The 14,825-nt window shown below is 37.0% G+C and overlaps 1 protein-coding gene and 1 pseudogene across 1 annotated transcript; one reads left to right on the plus strand and one right to left on the minus strand.

Moving 5' to 3' along the window:
- The first annotated feature begins 4,838 nt into the window (after positions 1–4,838).
- On the plus strand, positions 4,839–5,830 carry LOC148180187 (histone-lysine N-methyltransferase SETMAR-like; annotated as a pseudogene).
- Positions 5,831–6,577: 747 nt separating this feature from the next.
- On the minus strand, positions 6,578–7,680 carry LOC148180188 (uncharacterized). The gene is made up of 2 exons (XM_088033211.1): positions 6,798–7,680; positions 6,578–6,735 (listed from the first exon to the last, which is right to left on the minus strand). Exons 1-2 carry the CDS (start codon positions 7,678–7,680, stop codon positions 6,578–6,580), a joined length of 1,041 nt encoding a protein of 346 aa, XP_087889337.1.
- Positions 7,681–14,825: the final 7,145 nt, after the last annotated feature.

Raw genomic sequence — 14,825 nt, forward strand, 5'->3', positions numbered from 1 at the left:
TTCCAATAATACAAATTTTTCTCTCAGTGGTCGTAGAATTGTAGATATAAATCATTTGTTTAATACTATAAAAAATTTAAAACACGATCAATTTAATTGCAATTTTCAGAACTTTGATATAATTGCGGAAAAACGAATAGGTTTAAAAAGTATATTTACGTATAAGTGTAACATGTGTAGAATTGTAGATACTTTCAGTTCAGAACCAGAAAATGCTAGATGTGAAATTAATGAATCTATTGTTTGCGGAAATGTTGCTGTAGGTGGGGGTCATGCGCAATTAACTGAATTTTGTGCCGCTTTAGATATTCCACAAATGAGTTCTAAAAAATACGTTAACACGGAAAGAAAAGTTTTTGAAAAAACGCAAACATTGGCTATTGATGAAATGCTATCTGCTGGACAAGAAGAAAGTCAATTAGCGGTGGAATTAGGTGATATTCATGCTGATGGGGTACCTTTTATTACTGTAATTGTTGATGGAGCATGGTCCAAGCGTTCTTATAAGTCTAATTATAATGCTTTATCGGGAGTTGGATGTGTAATCGGTGCGAGAACCAAAAAAATTTTATATGTGGCTGTTAAAAATAAATTATGCAAGTTTTGTAAACGATTCAAGACTGATAAGAAATCAGTGCCCCGCCATAAATGTTTTGCAAATTGGAAAAAATCATCCACATCAATGGAGGCTGGTGTTATTTTAGAGGCTTTTAAAAAGTCTGTTCAGATGCATAATTTAAGATTTAAATTTATTATCGGTGATGGAACCAGTAGTGTGTATAAGAAAATTCAAGCAGCAAGACCATATGGACCAACATGCTTTATTCAAAAAATTGAGTGTAGAAATCATGTTTTAAGAAATTATTGTACAAAATTGCGCGAAATTTCAAAAATTCCCAGAACAGACCTTCAAGTTAGAAAATTGTTGCGAACAAATATACTTAAATTTAGAACAGCTGTAGTAAGTGCGATTAAATACAGAAAAACTGAAAATTTGCCATTCTCAGAAAAAATCGAAAATTTAAAACGAGACATTCATAATGGACCTGCTCATATATTGTGATCACAGTAAATGCGCAACTTATTTTTGTAATAAAGTTGGAAATCCCACAAATTTGATTGAGTATAATAATTTTAAAAATAGTTCTCTCTACGATATATTTTTACCTGCATTAAATAGAGTCGCGAATTTGTCAGTTAGTTTACTTTACGACGTGGATAATAACACCTACTTTTACCCGACAGCAGTTTATTACAATTGGGCGGAACGTCAGTGACCCCCTAGTGAGCGGTCGTAAATCATGAGATTTGCATAAGATGATTTGCGTTAGTTGTACTGTTGGTTGCCTATTTTTGATTTGTTTTTTTATTAATAACTTCAAAATTATAGCATAATGACAAAAACAAAAATGTCACCTCCATAGAGGTTTTAATTCTCCACATGTTGGTATTTTTTTTATTTTCGTAGGTTGCTTCATATTCCTTAAAAACGAAAAATGGGAATTTCAGTTTTTAATTAATTAAAGTCAAATTTTTCACTTTTTCAAAATTCGAAGATGTCACCTCCATAGCTCTACCTGAGACGCATACATACAGAGGTCGAGCGATTTTTCAAAGTCCAAAATGCGCTTCAAAAACGAAAAATCGTAAGCCATATACCGGGTATATGCGTAGCGTAGACCCTTAATCTTGGAACAAAACTTATGACTTGACTATAAATAGGGTTAATTTAGAGGAAGTGAACGGTCAATACCTAAAAAAAATTACCCTTAAACAACCAATAGTAAAGTGAGAAAATAATAGACCAATCAGAAAAGAACACAGGTGAATTATGAAACCTTAAAATGCAAATTCTCCAATAAAAGCCACTTCTTCGGGAGAACAGCATTCAGTATTCATTGTTTATTCATCTGAATGATTATACAAAAATGACTAGTATCAGTGTCATCCATCTACAAAGAAAAGTCTAGTAGTGCTAATACTGTTAGGCTGGGTGTTTCCATCTTTAGTTAACTTAGGCCCGTTATTTCAATTCTTGGTTAACCTTCAATTTTAAAGACTACTGGTTAACCCAAACTAAAAGTTAAGTAATGGTCAAGTAACATTACCTTATTTCAATCAAATTGAAGCTTTTGGTTTAGTAACCACTAGTTTACTAAAAGTTTGTAAGGTAATGTTACGCAACGTAAACTTGGGCTGTCAGTTTAAATACGTCAAAGATATCAAATTTGAAATAAATACTTTCTTCCGAGTTTTTTCACATAAACATAGGAAAAATTTTATCTTCCAAACGCAGCCCAAACTTTACGTCCAACGAAGAAGAAAAGCTAGAGAGTTTGGTAGTGAAAAATAAAAACGTTGTGGAAAATAAAAGAAGTGGAGCTGTGTCATGGCCAGCAAATGAAAATACTCGTATTTATACAGTGTCCGGCAACACTTGTGTCCACCCCCAAAATCATCTTTAATTTTAAAGATAAAACTTTCAAAATTTGCATACGCTCACAGTTAACAAAGCTCTAGAAGCTGACGCAAAAATTTGTTTTTTATCACTGATAGTTTTGGCGTCGCGACGCTTTGAAAATGCAATTTTTAGGTAATTGTGAGGGTTTGTGATATCAACCCCTAATTTTTTTTTTTCAATATAAATATGTTTAAAATATCTCAGTTGTTATTTTAGATTTAATGCAAATTGTCTTCAAAATTTGAGAAAAAAATGCTGTTTTATCAAGTTGGTTTCCAATTTCATTACGTCAAAATTCTGAACTACGTTTACACCCATCTGTCAACATCTTGTGTCACAAATGACATCTATTCTTTGGCTCGCTTTAGATTGTAACAAAAGTCTTACTTGGTGAAATTGTCGCTTTGTCGATGTTAATTAACGATTTATGGTGTCCATAAAGTGCAACATGCCCGTGTTATTCAAAATTAGCCTTTATAAAAGTGAATGAAGTGACTTATGAAATTTTGGTGTAAACGTAGTTTGCCACTGCGCCGTCATAATTTTGAAAACTAACTTGATAAAGCAGCGTTTTTTTCGCAAATTTTAAACACAATTTGTAATTGATTTAAAACAAAAATTCAAATATTTTTGTTAGTTATGTCGAAAAAAATTTTAATTCGCGAATATTTCCGCAAAAACTCAAAAATCACTAAAAATTAGACTTCTTGGGCGTCGCGACGCTAAACAAACCGTGGTAAAAAACAGTTTTTTTGTCAGCTTCTAGAGCTTCGTCAACTGTGAGCGTATGCAAATTTTCAAAATTTTGTCTTTAAAATTAAAGACGATTTTGGGGGTGGACACAAGTGTTGCCGGACCCTGTATAGAAGGCAATTGAGGAGGAATGTAATGCCACAAATAAATCATCTTATTTTCGATCTGGTGAAGTTTTCATGCAAAAATATAATAACTTAAAAAAATCAACCAAGGCAAAATTTTCTCACAATAAAAAAGAAATTTGAAAAACTGGTGCAGGCAAAGCAAATTTTGCTTGCGTTGTTTGATATTTTGTCCGCAGTCCAGGAAATCTTTTCCAAACACCATATGATCTCTCAGCAGGGTTTCGTTTTCTAATTTGAGACTCATTATACAAATTTTCTGCTCGTGTCCTTGTCTGTGAATGAATAGTTAAGAGGTACGATTTGCAAAAATATCCACTATGCCCGACGAGAACACTATTTTCACCAAATTCACCTGCTTCAAATCGGTGCATAATACTGGAATTACGAAAAATATGTGAATCATAGGCTGATCCTGGCTGACCATGACTACAATGTCTAAAATTTTTAAATCGCTATCAGAAATAGTCTGCACATTCAAACTGAAAAATTACTTGCGATTTCGGTGCACTTCAGCATTCTGGCCGCCCGGATTAATAATTTTTACGTGGCTACAATCAATCGCCCCAATGCACATCGGAAAACGTGCCTTATTGTATTTTTTTTTACAGTCAAGTTGTTCTTCGTTTGTTGTTGGCATTTTTATTGTCACTGATCTTAATGCGACAAGTGCTAAACTAACTTTGCGTATAATTTTTCCACTTGTGGTCGTATGAAGACTACTAAAATCTCCAGTAGTCTGAAGGAATGAGCTTGTGGCATAAAAACGTAACGTCAAAAGTATTGGGTCTGCAGACAAAACAGCAAAATTTCTGATAAAATATTTATCAATTGACATAGAACTAAATTTAATTTACCTTGCTGTGGGGGACACCTTAGAACATCGTCTAATTTTTCAATTGAATTCTCAACGGTACGTAAAAATAAACGAAAGCGTTGAAAAAACTCCTTATTATCCCATTTTTCAAAATGATTTACCCTTTCCCGCACCACTCTTGCTTTCTGCAAACGTATTTTTTCATCATCACTAAAAGCATTTACTACGAAGTCGTTCATTCTCTGACATTTGTCATAGTTAAATGGTAACCAGTAGTTATCTCATACTCCAAGTGCTAGTTAAGTTAACATGTACTTTACTACAAGTTGGATAGTAACCATCGATTGAAATAAGGAATTTTGAACTGAACTGTAGGTTAACTACAAGGTGTTTATAATTGATTCTAGCATCAAGGGTGGCTCTGGAATTCCTGTCATTCACTATTTTGCCGTTTTATTCTTATAGTGAATATAACTATATTATTGAAAACGTCACTTATGTCAACGTCGTTTCAGTATCGGCTTTTGTCCAAGTTTTTAGGCTCTAAACCTTAACTAAAACTGTTTTTTTCAAAACTCACTTTGCTCTAATTTCATCTTTGGAGGTAAATTATTGAATTATTAAGGGTGTCACAACACTATTCGTAATTTTTTCAGTATTAATTGTGAAATAATTGGATAAGATGGTCTACTCTTTAGAACAGAGCACTTTCATCGTAATGTCCTACTACCGATCTGGCATTTTGCTAAATGGCGAATGGCAATACTCGGTTGTGGCATGCAAAGATGAGTTTTTGGCTAAATTCCCTGACATTCAAGTTCAGGAAAGAAGTCTGATAGCTCACATTCGGGATGTGCTTCACAGGTTTAATCAAACTGGCAATGTGAACAAAGGAAAGGCAACTGGTAGACCTCCAGTGGCGGATGAAGTAGTTGAGGATTTGCGTCAACGCGTTAAAGAAAATCCACGAATTACCCTAAGAAATTTATCTCGGCAGTCAGATGTACCATTTAGCACATGCCAAAAGATTCTTAAAAAAAACTTGCACTTACATCCCTACAAGATTAGTATTATGCATGAGTTGTTACCTATTGACCCCCCTGCTCGATTAGAATACTGCAACTGGTTCCAAAATAATCTGCAAGATGATGAATTGTTAAATTTGACATTTTTCACGGACGAAGCGTGGTTTCATTTGGCCGGTTACGTTAATTCCCAAAATTTCACAATTTGGTTCTCTGAAAATCCACATGAATTTGTTGAAACACCGTTACACCTTCAAAAAATTGGAGTTTGGTTAGCGGTATCACGCAGGCGTATGGTTGGCCCCATTTTTTTAATGATACTCTTACTGCGGCAAGGTATAGAGAAAAAATTTTGGAAATCTTTATCAATCAATTGGACGATGAAGAACTCCAGCATGGTTATTTTCAGCAAGATGGCGCTACAGCCCATACTGCAGGTGCTACTTTGAATTGGTTGGATGAATTTTACCCTAATCGCATAATATCGAAAAGACGGTATCCCGAATTTCCACCACGCTCTCCGGACTTGACACCATTAGATTTTTCAGTACTTGGGTATTTAAAAGACAATTTAAAAGGGTGCGATTTTGTTTCTTTACGATATGAAGCACGATACGATGTTACCAAGGCAACGACAAAAATATCGTAAGTGGTATTTTATTTCTCGATATTATCGTACCTCGACGAATTGAACGACGATATGACTTACGAAGTGACATCGTCAGCTTATAAGCGGTCGAATTTCGCGCGCGCGCGAATTTTTTGGGGGTTTTTGACCCCGAGCCCCAATTTACCGCGGTTATTAAGAGTCGCTTGTGAACAAGAAAACTGACACTAACAGGTAAGTGCAGGACATTAAATAGCTATTATCGAAACATGAACATTAAGATGTACCTAATACCATTGTATGCTTACGTGTAAAGTACATCATAATAGTGATGATACAAATAATTCATAATAACATAATTACATAATAGCATAGTTACCGTCTCATAATAGCACAGTTGCCATTAATCCATAATATTCAACGTTTTTAAGCAAACGAAAGCAACTCCAAAGACCAAAATTAAAAACATTCTGAAGATCTGCATTTATTTATATTAATTCTAACATAAAATATCTTGGAAAATGCTTTTCTCGCTGTTTCATCCCGTTCAAAACTTCCGTCAAAAATTGGAAATTTGCAGAACTGTTGAGTGGTAACATTGCCACCCTCGTCCATGTTTCGATAAAGCTTTGTATTTACTACGGATATTAAGTAATTTATAAAAAACTCGGACGTTAACAAGTAACGTCCTCGTTCATTATGAATTACTTAATATCCTTCTCAAATAAATAGCTATTTATTTGAGAAGGATATTAAGTAATTCATAATAGGAGGAAAATAACTATTTATTTAGGTTTTTTTTTTTGTTTGTTTCCGAGGAGACCCTTTAAGAGCCGCACGCTGAGGTCTATTGACCCATTGTGTGCAATCCTCGTTTACGGGGCGACCTATAAGAGCCCTGTTATCTTTGCAAACGCCAGGATGCTCTTTATGGGTGCTTCCCGAATCTCAGATGGTTCCAAAATATGAAAATCCATATGTTCCTTCCTCAGTTCAGAAAAATTTGGACAGAGGCATAATATGTGTAGTGGAGTTTCCGTGTCCTCCATACACGCTCTACTCATGTCGTCAGTCTTGAGACCGATTGTGTGCATGTGTTTGTTAAGGGGGCAGTGTCCTGTGAACAGTCCCACTAATATTCTGAGGTCTTTCCTACAGAGTTTCAATAGTTCTTCACTGCGTTTTAAGTCTGGTCCATCAATAAATAGCCCAGACTGTCGCAGTTCAAGCTTTTGCCATTCCTCCCTGTGGAGTGATTCAATCCACTGTTTCAGGAGGTTTTTCTGGAGGGTTTTCGGAATTGGAAGAGCCGGCTCCGGTCCAAAGAAGCCCTTTGCAGAGCCTCTTTTGGCCAATCGGTTAGCCCTTTCATTCCCTTCGACCCCTGTGTGTCCTGGTATCCAGCAAAGCACAATTTGTTTGTTGCGCCTTGCCAGATTTTGCAGTGCTGTATGACATTCACTGATAAGTCTTGACGCATGTCTGCATGACTGCAGAGCTTTCAAGACTTCTTGGCTGTCAGTAAAGAAGCAGATGTGCTTATTAACAATAGCTCTCTGAGTACATTTTGTAACACACTGTATTACAGCAAAGGTTTCTGTTTGAAACACACTGGTATATCTACCCAGTGATGTTGAGAAACCGAAATCCGTGCCCCAAATAACAGCTCCAGAGCCTGAGCCCTCTTGTGAGACCGAGCCATCTGCATAACAGATGGTCCAGCCCCCCTGAGTTATGGCTCTTGTTCTTTCACTCCATTCTTCTCTTGAAGGTATTATCACTTCATATGAGTGATTGATCACAATACTGGGAGTCATACAATCTTCCCTCATCTTGAAGATGGGGTTGATGTCTGTCACAAGTTGGACGATAGCCCAATGTCCTGTGCCCATTGTTGTATTTTTTCACTGCCCTGTACACCTTAACCTAAGGAATCCCGCCGCAGCTGACTCCTTCACTTTGAGGTGAAGGGGAGTAAGCCCCGTCAGTATTTCCATGGCCGATGTGGGAGTGGATTTCATCGCTCCTGTTATAGTAAGGCACGCTAATCTTTGAGCTTTAGCCAAAAGAGTTTTGGCCCAAAGCCTTGACGTCGCGCCCCACCAGGCGATGGATCCATAGACTATCATGGGCCTTACTACACATGCGTACAGCCAATGCAATATTCTGGGAGTAATTCCCCATGTTTTCCCCACAGTCCTCCTGCACGCCCACAGGGCTGCTGTAGCTTTTCCAATTTTGTTTTGCACATGAGTTCTCCATGTGAGTCTAGAATCTAGGTGGATGCCTAAATACTTGACCACTGTTTGAACTTCTAGTGTCTTGCCAAAGAGTGTTGGGGCCGTATATTGATCCTTTCCTTTCTTCTCTTGGTAAAGATTACATGACTGGTTTTGTCAGGGTTTACAGATAGTCCTTGTCCTGTGCACCATTTCTCGACCAGCCTTAGAGCCCCTTGTGTGAGCTCTTTAGCCAAGTCAAGAAACTTGCCCTGAACAAGGATTACGATGTCATCAGCATAACCTTGCACATAGACCCCTTCCATGTGCAGTTTATGTATTAAGTCATCCACTACCAAGTTCCACAGAAGTGGAGATAAAACTCCTCCCTGTGGGCATCCTTGTGTAGCGGTGACCTTAACCCAACACTTACCAAGATTTGTGTTGATTGATCTGTTTGTCAACATGGCAAGGACCCATTTTATTAATGTTTGATTTCCCCCATGATTCCTTAGAGCTAATTCCATAGAGTCATAGGTTGCATTGTCAAATGCCCCCTCAATGTCTAGGAACGTTCCAAGAGTGTAATATCCTCCAGTTAGCCCTGATTCAATCTTCATTACGATTTGATGCAGAGCCGATTCTGTGGATTTGCCCATTTGATAGGCATGCTGGTTTGGATGTAGTGGCATATTGCACAGCAACTCCTCCCTAACATGTTTGTCTATCAGTCTTTCCATGGTTTTTAGTAAAAACGAGGAAAGGCTGATCGGTCTGTAGCTTTTAGCCTCGGCATATGTTGCACGCCCTGGCTTGGGTATAAAGATAACCCTGACTTCCCTCCAGCTACGTGGTATGTAGCCGAGTGCAAGACAGGCTCTGAATAGGTGCAGCAGTGGTGTGGTGAGCATATCTAGTCCCTTTTGTAAGAGAGCTGGAAATATCTCATCCATACCTGCCGACTTGTAAGGCGCAAATGAATTTATGGCCCATTTTATCCTTTCGTGGGTGATGATTTTAGAAGCAAATCTCCACGCCTCCCGAGAGGTGGTGCATTTTCCAATGTTGATACTTTCTTCCTCCTTGGATTCCAAGGAGTTTGGAAAGTGAGTCTGTAGTAGGAGCCTGAGAGTATCCTCCTCGGAGACCGTGTAGTCCCCTGTTTGAGTTCTCAGACACCCCAGACTGACAGACTTGTCTTTTGATAGAACCTTCTGAAGTCTTGCTGCTTGCGGAAAGTTGTTAATCCGCTCACAGTAGTCTCTCCAGCTGTCTCTTTTCCTGCGGTTTACCTCAGATTTGAAGTCCCTTTGTGCCTTCTTATAAAGTTCCCAAGACTCGTTTGTTCCCGCAAGTCGTGCTCTATTCCAGAGTTTCCTTGCGGTTTTCCTTAGCTTACTAAGCTTTTCGGTCCACCAAGGGGCACTGTCAGTCTTACGAGATCTGCGAACAGAGCAGTTCTCTTTGTAGGACTCCACAATAGCCTCGCTTAGTACCTTGGACAGGGTCTCCGCTCCGTCGTTGCGACGGATTTTACAAGAGAGTCCTGAGACCCTGAGAGCTAGAGCCTCCTTGTAGGAGGCCCACTTTGTCGCCCTCGGGTCCCTGTACCCTTCTGTCTTCTTCAAATCTCTTTGGATGTCAAACCGGATGTATCGGTGGTCCGATAGACTTAGCTCCTCCGATACGTGCCAGTTTCTTATCTCATGCACCAAGTTTATTGAGCAAAGAGTAATATCAATTACCTCACTTAATATCAATTACCTCACTAACGAGGACGTTACTCGGTAACGTCCGAGGTTTTTATGAATTGTTAATATCCGTAGCAAATACAAAGCTTTATCGAAACATGCACAAAGAAGGCAGTGGTATTACCTTAGCGACATCCTAACAGTTCCGCAAATTTTTTGAAACTGAACGCGATGATCGACTCTGAGGGCATTCCCCAAGATATTTTGTCTGAGGCTGATGAGATAACTTCAAATTTATTACCAATACAATCAAGAACACTTTATGAGAAAGAATATACAGGGTCCGGCAACACTTGTGTCCACCCCTAAAATCGTCTTTAATTTTAAAGATAAAATTTTGAAAATTTGCATACGCTTATAGTTGACAAGGCTCTAGAAGCTGACACAAAAATTTGTTTTTATATCACGGATTCTTTGGCGTCGCGACGCCTAAAAAGTTTAATTTTTAGCGATTTTTGGCTTTTTGCGGTAATATTAGCGAATTCAATTTTTTTTCAACATAACTGTAATACAAATATTTGAGTTTTTATTTTAAATCTACTTCAAATGGTGTTTAAAATTTGCGAAAAAAACGCTGTTTTATCAAGTTAGTTTTCAACATTTTGACGGTGCAGTGACAAACTACGTTTACACCAAAATTTCACAAGTCACTTCATTCACTCATATGAAGGTGAATTTTGATTAGCTCGGGTATGTTGCACGTTCTGGACACTAGAAATCGTTAATTAACATCGACAAAGCGACAATTTCGCCAAGTAAGACTTTTGTTACCTTCTAAAACGAACCAAAGAATAGATGTCTTTTGTGACACAAGATGTTGACAGATGGGTGTAAACGTAGTTCCCAATTTTGACGTAATAAAATTGAAAACTAACTTGATAAAACAGCATTTTTTCCTCAAATTTTGAATACAATTTACATTAAATCTAAAATGTCAACTGAGATATTTTTAACACATTTATATTGAAAAAAAATTAAATTAGAGGTTCATTTCATAAAACTTCACAATTAGCTAAAAAATACACTTTTAAGGCGTCGCGACGCCTAAACTATAAGTGATAAAAAATAAATTTTTGCGTCGGCTTCTAGAGCTTTGTCAACTATGAGTGTATGCAAATTTTCAAAATTTTATCTTTAAAATTAAAAACGATTTTGGGGGTGGACACAAGTGTTGCCGGACCCTGTATAGAATTTTGTAAGTGGCGAGAAACTCGAGGGGCAAAAGGGGCTGCAGAACCAATACTTTTGGCATATTTCAAAAATAAGGTAATTTTCCTTATTTTCCTCATTGCATTTTACATTGATATAATTTTGTAGGCAGAAAAATATGCAGCTTCTTCGCTATGGACGCATTATTCCATGCTTCGGTCGTGTTTAGAGATAAAAGAAAAAGTGAAAATTAAGCACTATGGCGCTCTCATTGCTTTCATCAAGCAGCAGAACGTTGGGTATGAGGCTAAGAAGGCCAAAGTTTTGGAGAGAGATGATATAACTAAATTTTTGTGTCACGCACCGGATGGGCTATTTTTGATGATAAAGGTAAAACTGTTCGTGTTTACTAATAAATAATGACAGTTTGTTTTTTACATGACAGGTTGCTTTCCTTTTTGCTCTTTCTGGTGCGTTACGAGGAAAAGAGTTGGCAAATATAACTATTGACGATATTGACAAAGATACATTGCTTGTGGTACAAATCCCGAAAACCAAAACACACGTGAGACGTGTCTTTACCGTTATTTCTGAAGGTGTCGTTAATGCTGTTGACTTATACCGGAAATATAAAGCACTGCGGCCCTTAAATATGGAAAATCGTAGATTTTGCTTATCGTTTAGGGATGGAAAATGTACTAGACAAGTTTGTGGACAGCACTTTTTTGGCAGCATTCCGCAAAGAATCGCCAAGTTTTTGAAGCTTCCAGACCCGCAAAAGTATACTGGACACTGTATGCGGAGATCAGCTGCCACATTGTTAGCAAACTCCGGAGCCGATATTTTGCGTCTAAAACGTTTGGGTGGTTGGAAAAGTAGCAAAGTTGCGGAGTCTTATGTAGAAGACAGTGTTTCTGAAAAAATTAAGACTACCAAAAATATATTGGTTGATAATGTCTCTCTAAATACAACCAATTTTGTAAAACGAACGAGCTCACAATTTGAGTTTGTTGAGCCTGCCACATCTGCTGTTGAGAATTTCTTTGCCCCAGGTTTGTCTGTGAATGACAATATATTAAGTGTTTGTCCAACGGAAAATAATTCTGTTAATTTTAATTTTAACAATTGTAATGTTACAATTAATATCAATAAATAAAAATTTTCACATTGTTTTTAATTGTGGTATGGAAAGTTGCTTTCATTTTCGTAAGAACATTGAATATTATGAATTGATGGTAACTATGTTATTATAAATTATTTGTATTATCACTATTTAGATGTACTTTACATGTAAGCATACAAACGTATTAGATACATCTTAATATTCATGTTTCGATAAAAGTAATAAAATAACAATCTATTAAAATTTATAATTCATGTTATTACAATTTCTTCAACATTTAGATGGAAGGCAACTAGAAAAACTCCCGAAGTGGAAAACCTTTGCCCGCCCAAAAAGTTATTATGATTACCTTTATGGAGGCACACCTCAGATTTGCTCGCCACCAAGAGACAAACCCTGACATAGTGGCAAAACTTTGGCAGGTTTTGATTAATAGTTTAAACAGTTGTGGTGGGATCAAGAAAGATAAAAAACAATGGCAACGGGTTAGTATGAAACCTTAAATCCATCATTATTTTCTGGTGATTCTAGTGTTGGGGAGACTGGAAGTCGGGGGCTAAATCCAAGGCCAAGGCCCTGAAAATTAGACGGACCCAACTGGGGGTGCTGGTCCTAGTCAAGATCCAAACTGGCAGGATCTTACTGAATTAGATGAAAGGATCCTACAGATTCTAGGGCCAGATTTCGCTGGCGATCAGAGCACAGAACTTTTGTTTGGTTGTCAGGTAACATTTCACATTAAAGTTTAGCTCAATTCTAGAAACACTCTATAAATTAATAATTATTATATTTCAGTGTAAATTTACATTTTTAGGTGATAAATTTAATTAAATGAGTCTGATTTTTACTCACATTTAACTATATTTTATCCCACTTCCTCAGTTGGTGCCACAAGTAAAAGTCCTGATGTAATGTTTTATATGAACTTCTTCCTTAAATGACAATATGTCTTATAGATCCCACCTGAGCCTGTGCATGAGCATGACCAGCCTGAACTAGAACCGTTACTTGCACCCTCACCAACTTCACAAACACCCACAACAGAGCACTTGAATGACCAGCCTCTCCCATCCACAAGTTCCAGCTGCAATCCTCCAAAAAGAAGGCAAACCGACAAAAACGTTGACCACGTCGGAAGCATTCAAAATCGACTTCTACGGGCCGAAGAAGAAGCCAACCGTCTCAGAGCACTCCTGGTAACGATGGTAGAGCGTCAGGCGGTTGCTCTGGAACGGTTGGCGGATACAAATCTGGCCATTTTAAATGTTATAAATAACTTGGCAAATAAACAAAATACACAATAGAAGTTGTATCTTACTTTTTCTTTTGTTACAAATACTGAACGTTGGTACGTAACGTCGTAACGAAACAACTACTTCTGCGCTCTGGATAAAGCCGTAAAATTAAATAGTTCCCGATTTTCAAATTCTGTTTCTGTTTTAGCTGTTTAGCTGTTTGGCGACCGTTTTTTTTGTCGATTTAATCGATTATTTTTTGAGGTAGAAAATTTTTGTTTCAAAATTTTGGTTTAAAATTGTTGCTTTCATAAGCCTTTTTTCTCTCGGTCACGAGTTCTGGAACAGCCTGTATATGAAAACTGAGGTCTTCCTTGAATTCGAAATTTGGAAAAAATTTGCACTTTGGTTTTTGACCAGTATGGGGATTTTGGAAGGGAGCACCGGTTTTCTAATGATGAACGGTTGTTCGAATTTGAGTTCTTGAGCACTATGGGATAAAAAGGATTTTAACGGGTTAAGGTAGTTAAAAAAATAATACAACTTTTCGAGTGAATATGCTACCGAGAAAATGGTTCTAAATTTTTTCTCTAATTTTCTGTTTGACACTAAAGGACATAATTCCTTTAATTCGTCCGAACATTTCACCACGGCCTTTTTCAACTTTTTTGAGAGTAGCATGCGAGTTCTACGTTGATTCATGATTATTTGGTGAATTAAATAATTTTTTCCACTCCTTCTAATATAAATTATTCATTACGTATTTGACAGCAGATAAGTAATAGCCTATTTAGACTATATGTCATACCAATTGATAGTGTGGCCCCCATTTTAGTGTTAAAGAGTATATACACATTGAGCAGTGTATTGTACTATGCTAGGAAATTTTGGAAAAGTTGGTATGACTTGGAATATAATAAAGTAGAGGGGGATGATACTGTCAAAACCACTAATTATGTCAGTTTGTGAAATTGTACGTTTACTTTAACCTATAAACAAAATTTATTGAAATTAGCTGCTTTTCAAAAAGTACACTATAAGCGGATGAAAATGCGTGCACCAACGTTAGAAATAACGGTAAATGTGACCCTTTATGAGAACTGTATCAATGTGTAAGTTTCCATTTAAGAAATCACCTGAGGGTTATTTGTTTTAAATTTTAGAATACAATACTACCAGAACGTATAACATGGAAACAAAGGAATATTTTCTGGCCAACATAAAGTTCACTGTATGTGTTACAGGCAAAAGACAGGTGGTAGGTTATCGTTTTACCTTTCAAGAAAGCTAAACCTAACCAATTTTTAATTGGTGATGTTACAGTTATATTATAAAATGAACGCACATTCAAGAGCACTGGAAACTCTAACTCTAGAAGGGCCAAGTTAGATAAAGTGCCATGGAGGTTAGTAGAATGAGTTATAGAAGTAGAGAAATAATAAATGATTTTGTTTAGACACATTAGATTTGTGGAACGAGAAATTAATGCATTGGGCATGTTGTGAATCAGATAAAAACAGAAGAAGACTGCTATGATTTTAAGAAATTACGACTGGAGAT

This window comes from Gnatocerus cornutus, chromosome 1, assembly GCF_029298725.1.
Source record: "Gnatocerus cornutus isolate USDA-ARS CGAHR chromosome 1, icGnaCorn1.1, whole genome shotgun sequence".
Classification (NCBI taxonomy): domain Eukaryota; kingdom Metazoa; phylum Arthropoda; class Insecta; order Coleoptera; family Tenebrionidae; genus Gnatocerus; species Gnatocerus cornutus.

Coding starts and splice junctions, on each gene's coding strand:
- LOC148180188 (XM_088033211.1), bottom strand. CDS start 7,680: ATGGGCACAGGACATTGGGCTATCGTCCAACTTGTGACAGACATCAAC. Junction 6,736..6,797: donor ACTACACATATTATGCCTCT/GTCCAAATTTTT, acceptor GAACCATCTGAG/ATTCGGGAAGCACCCATAAA.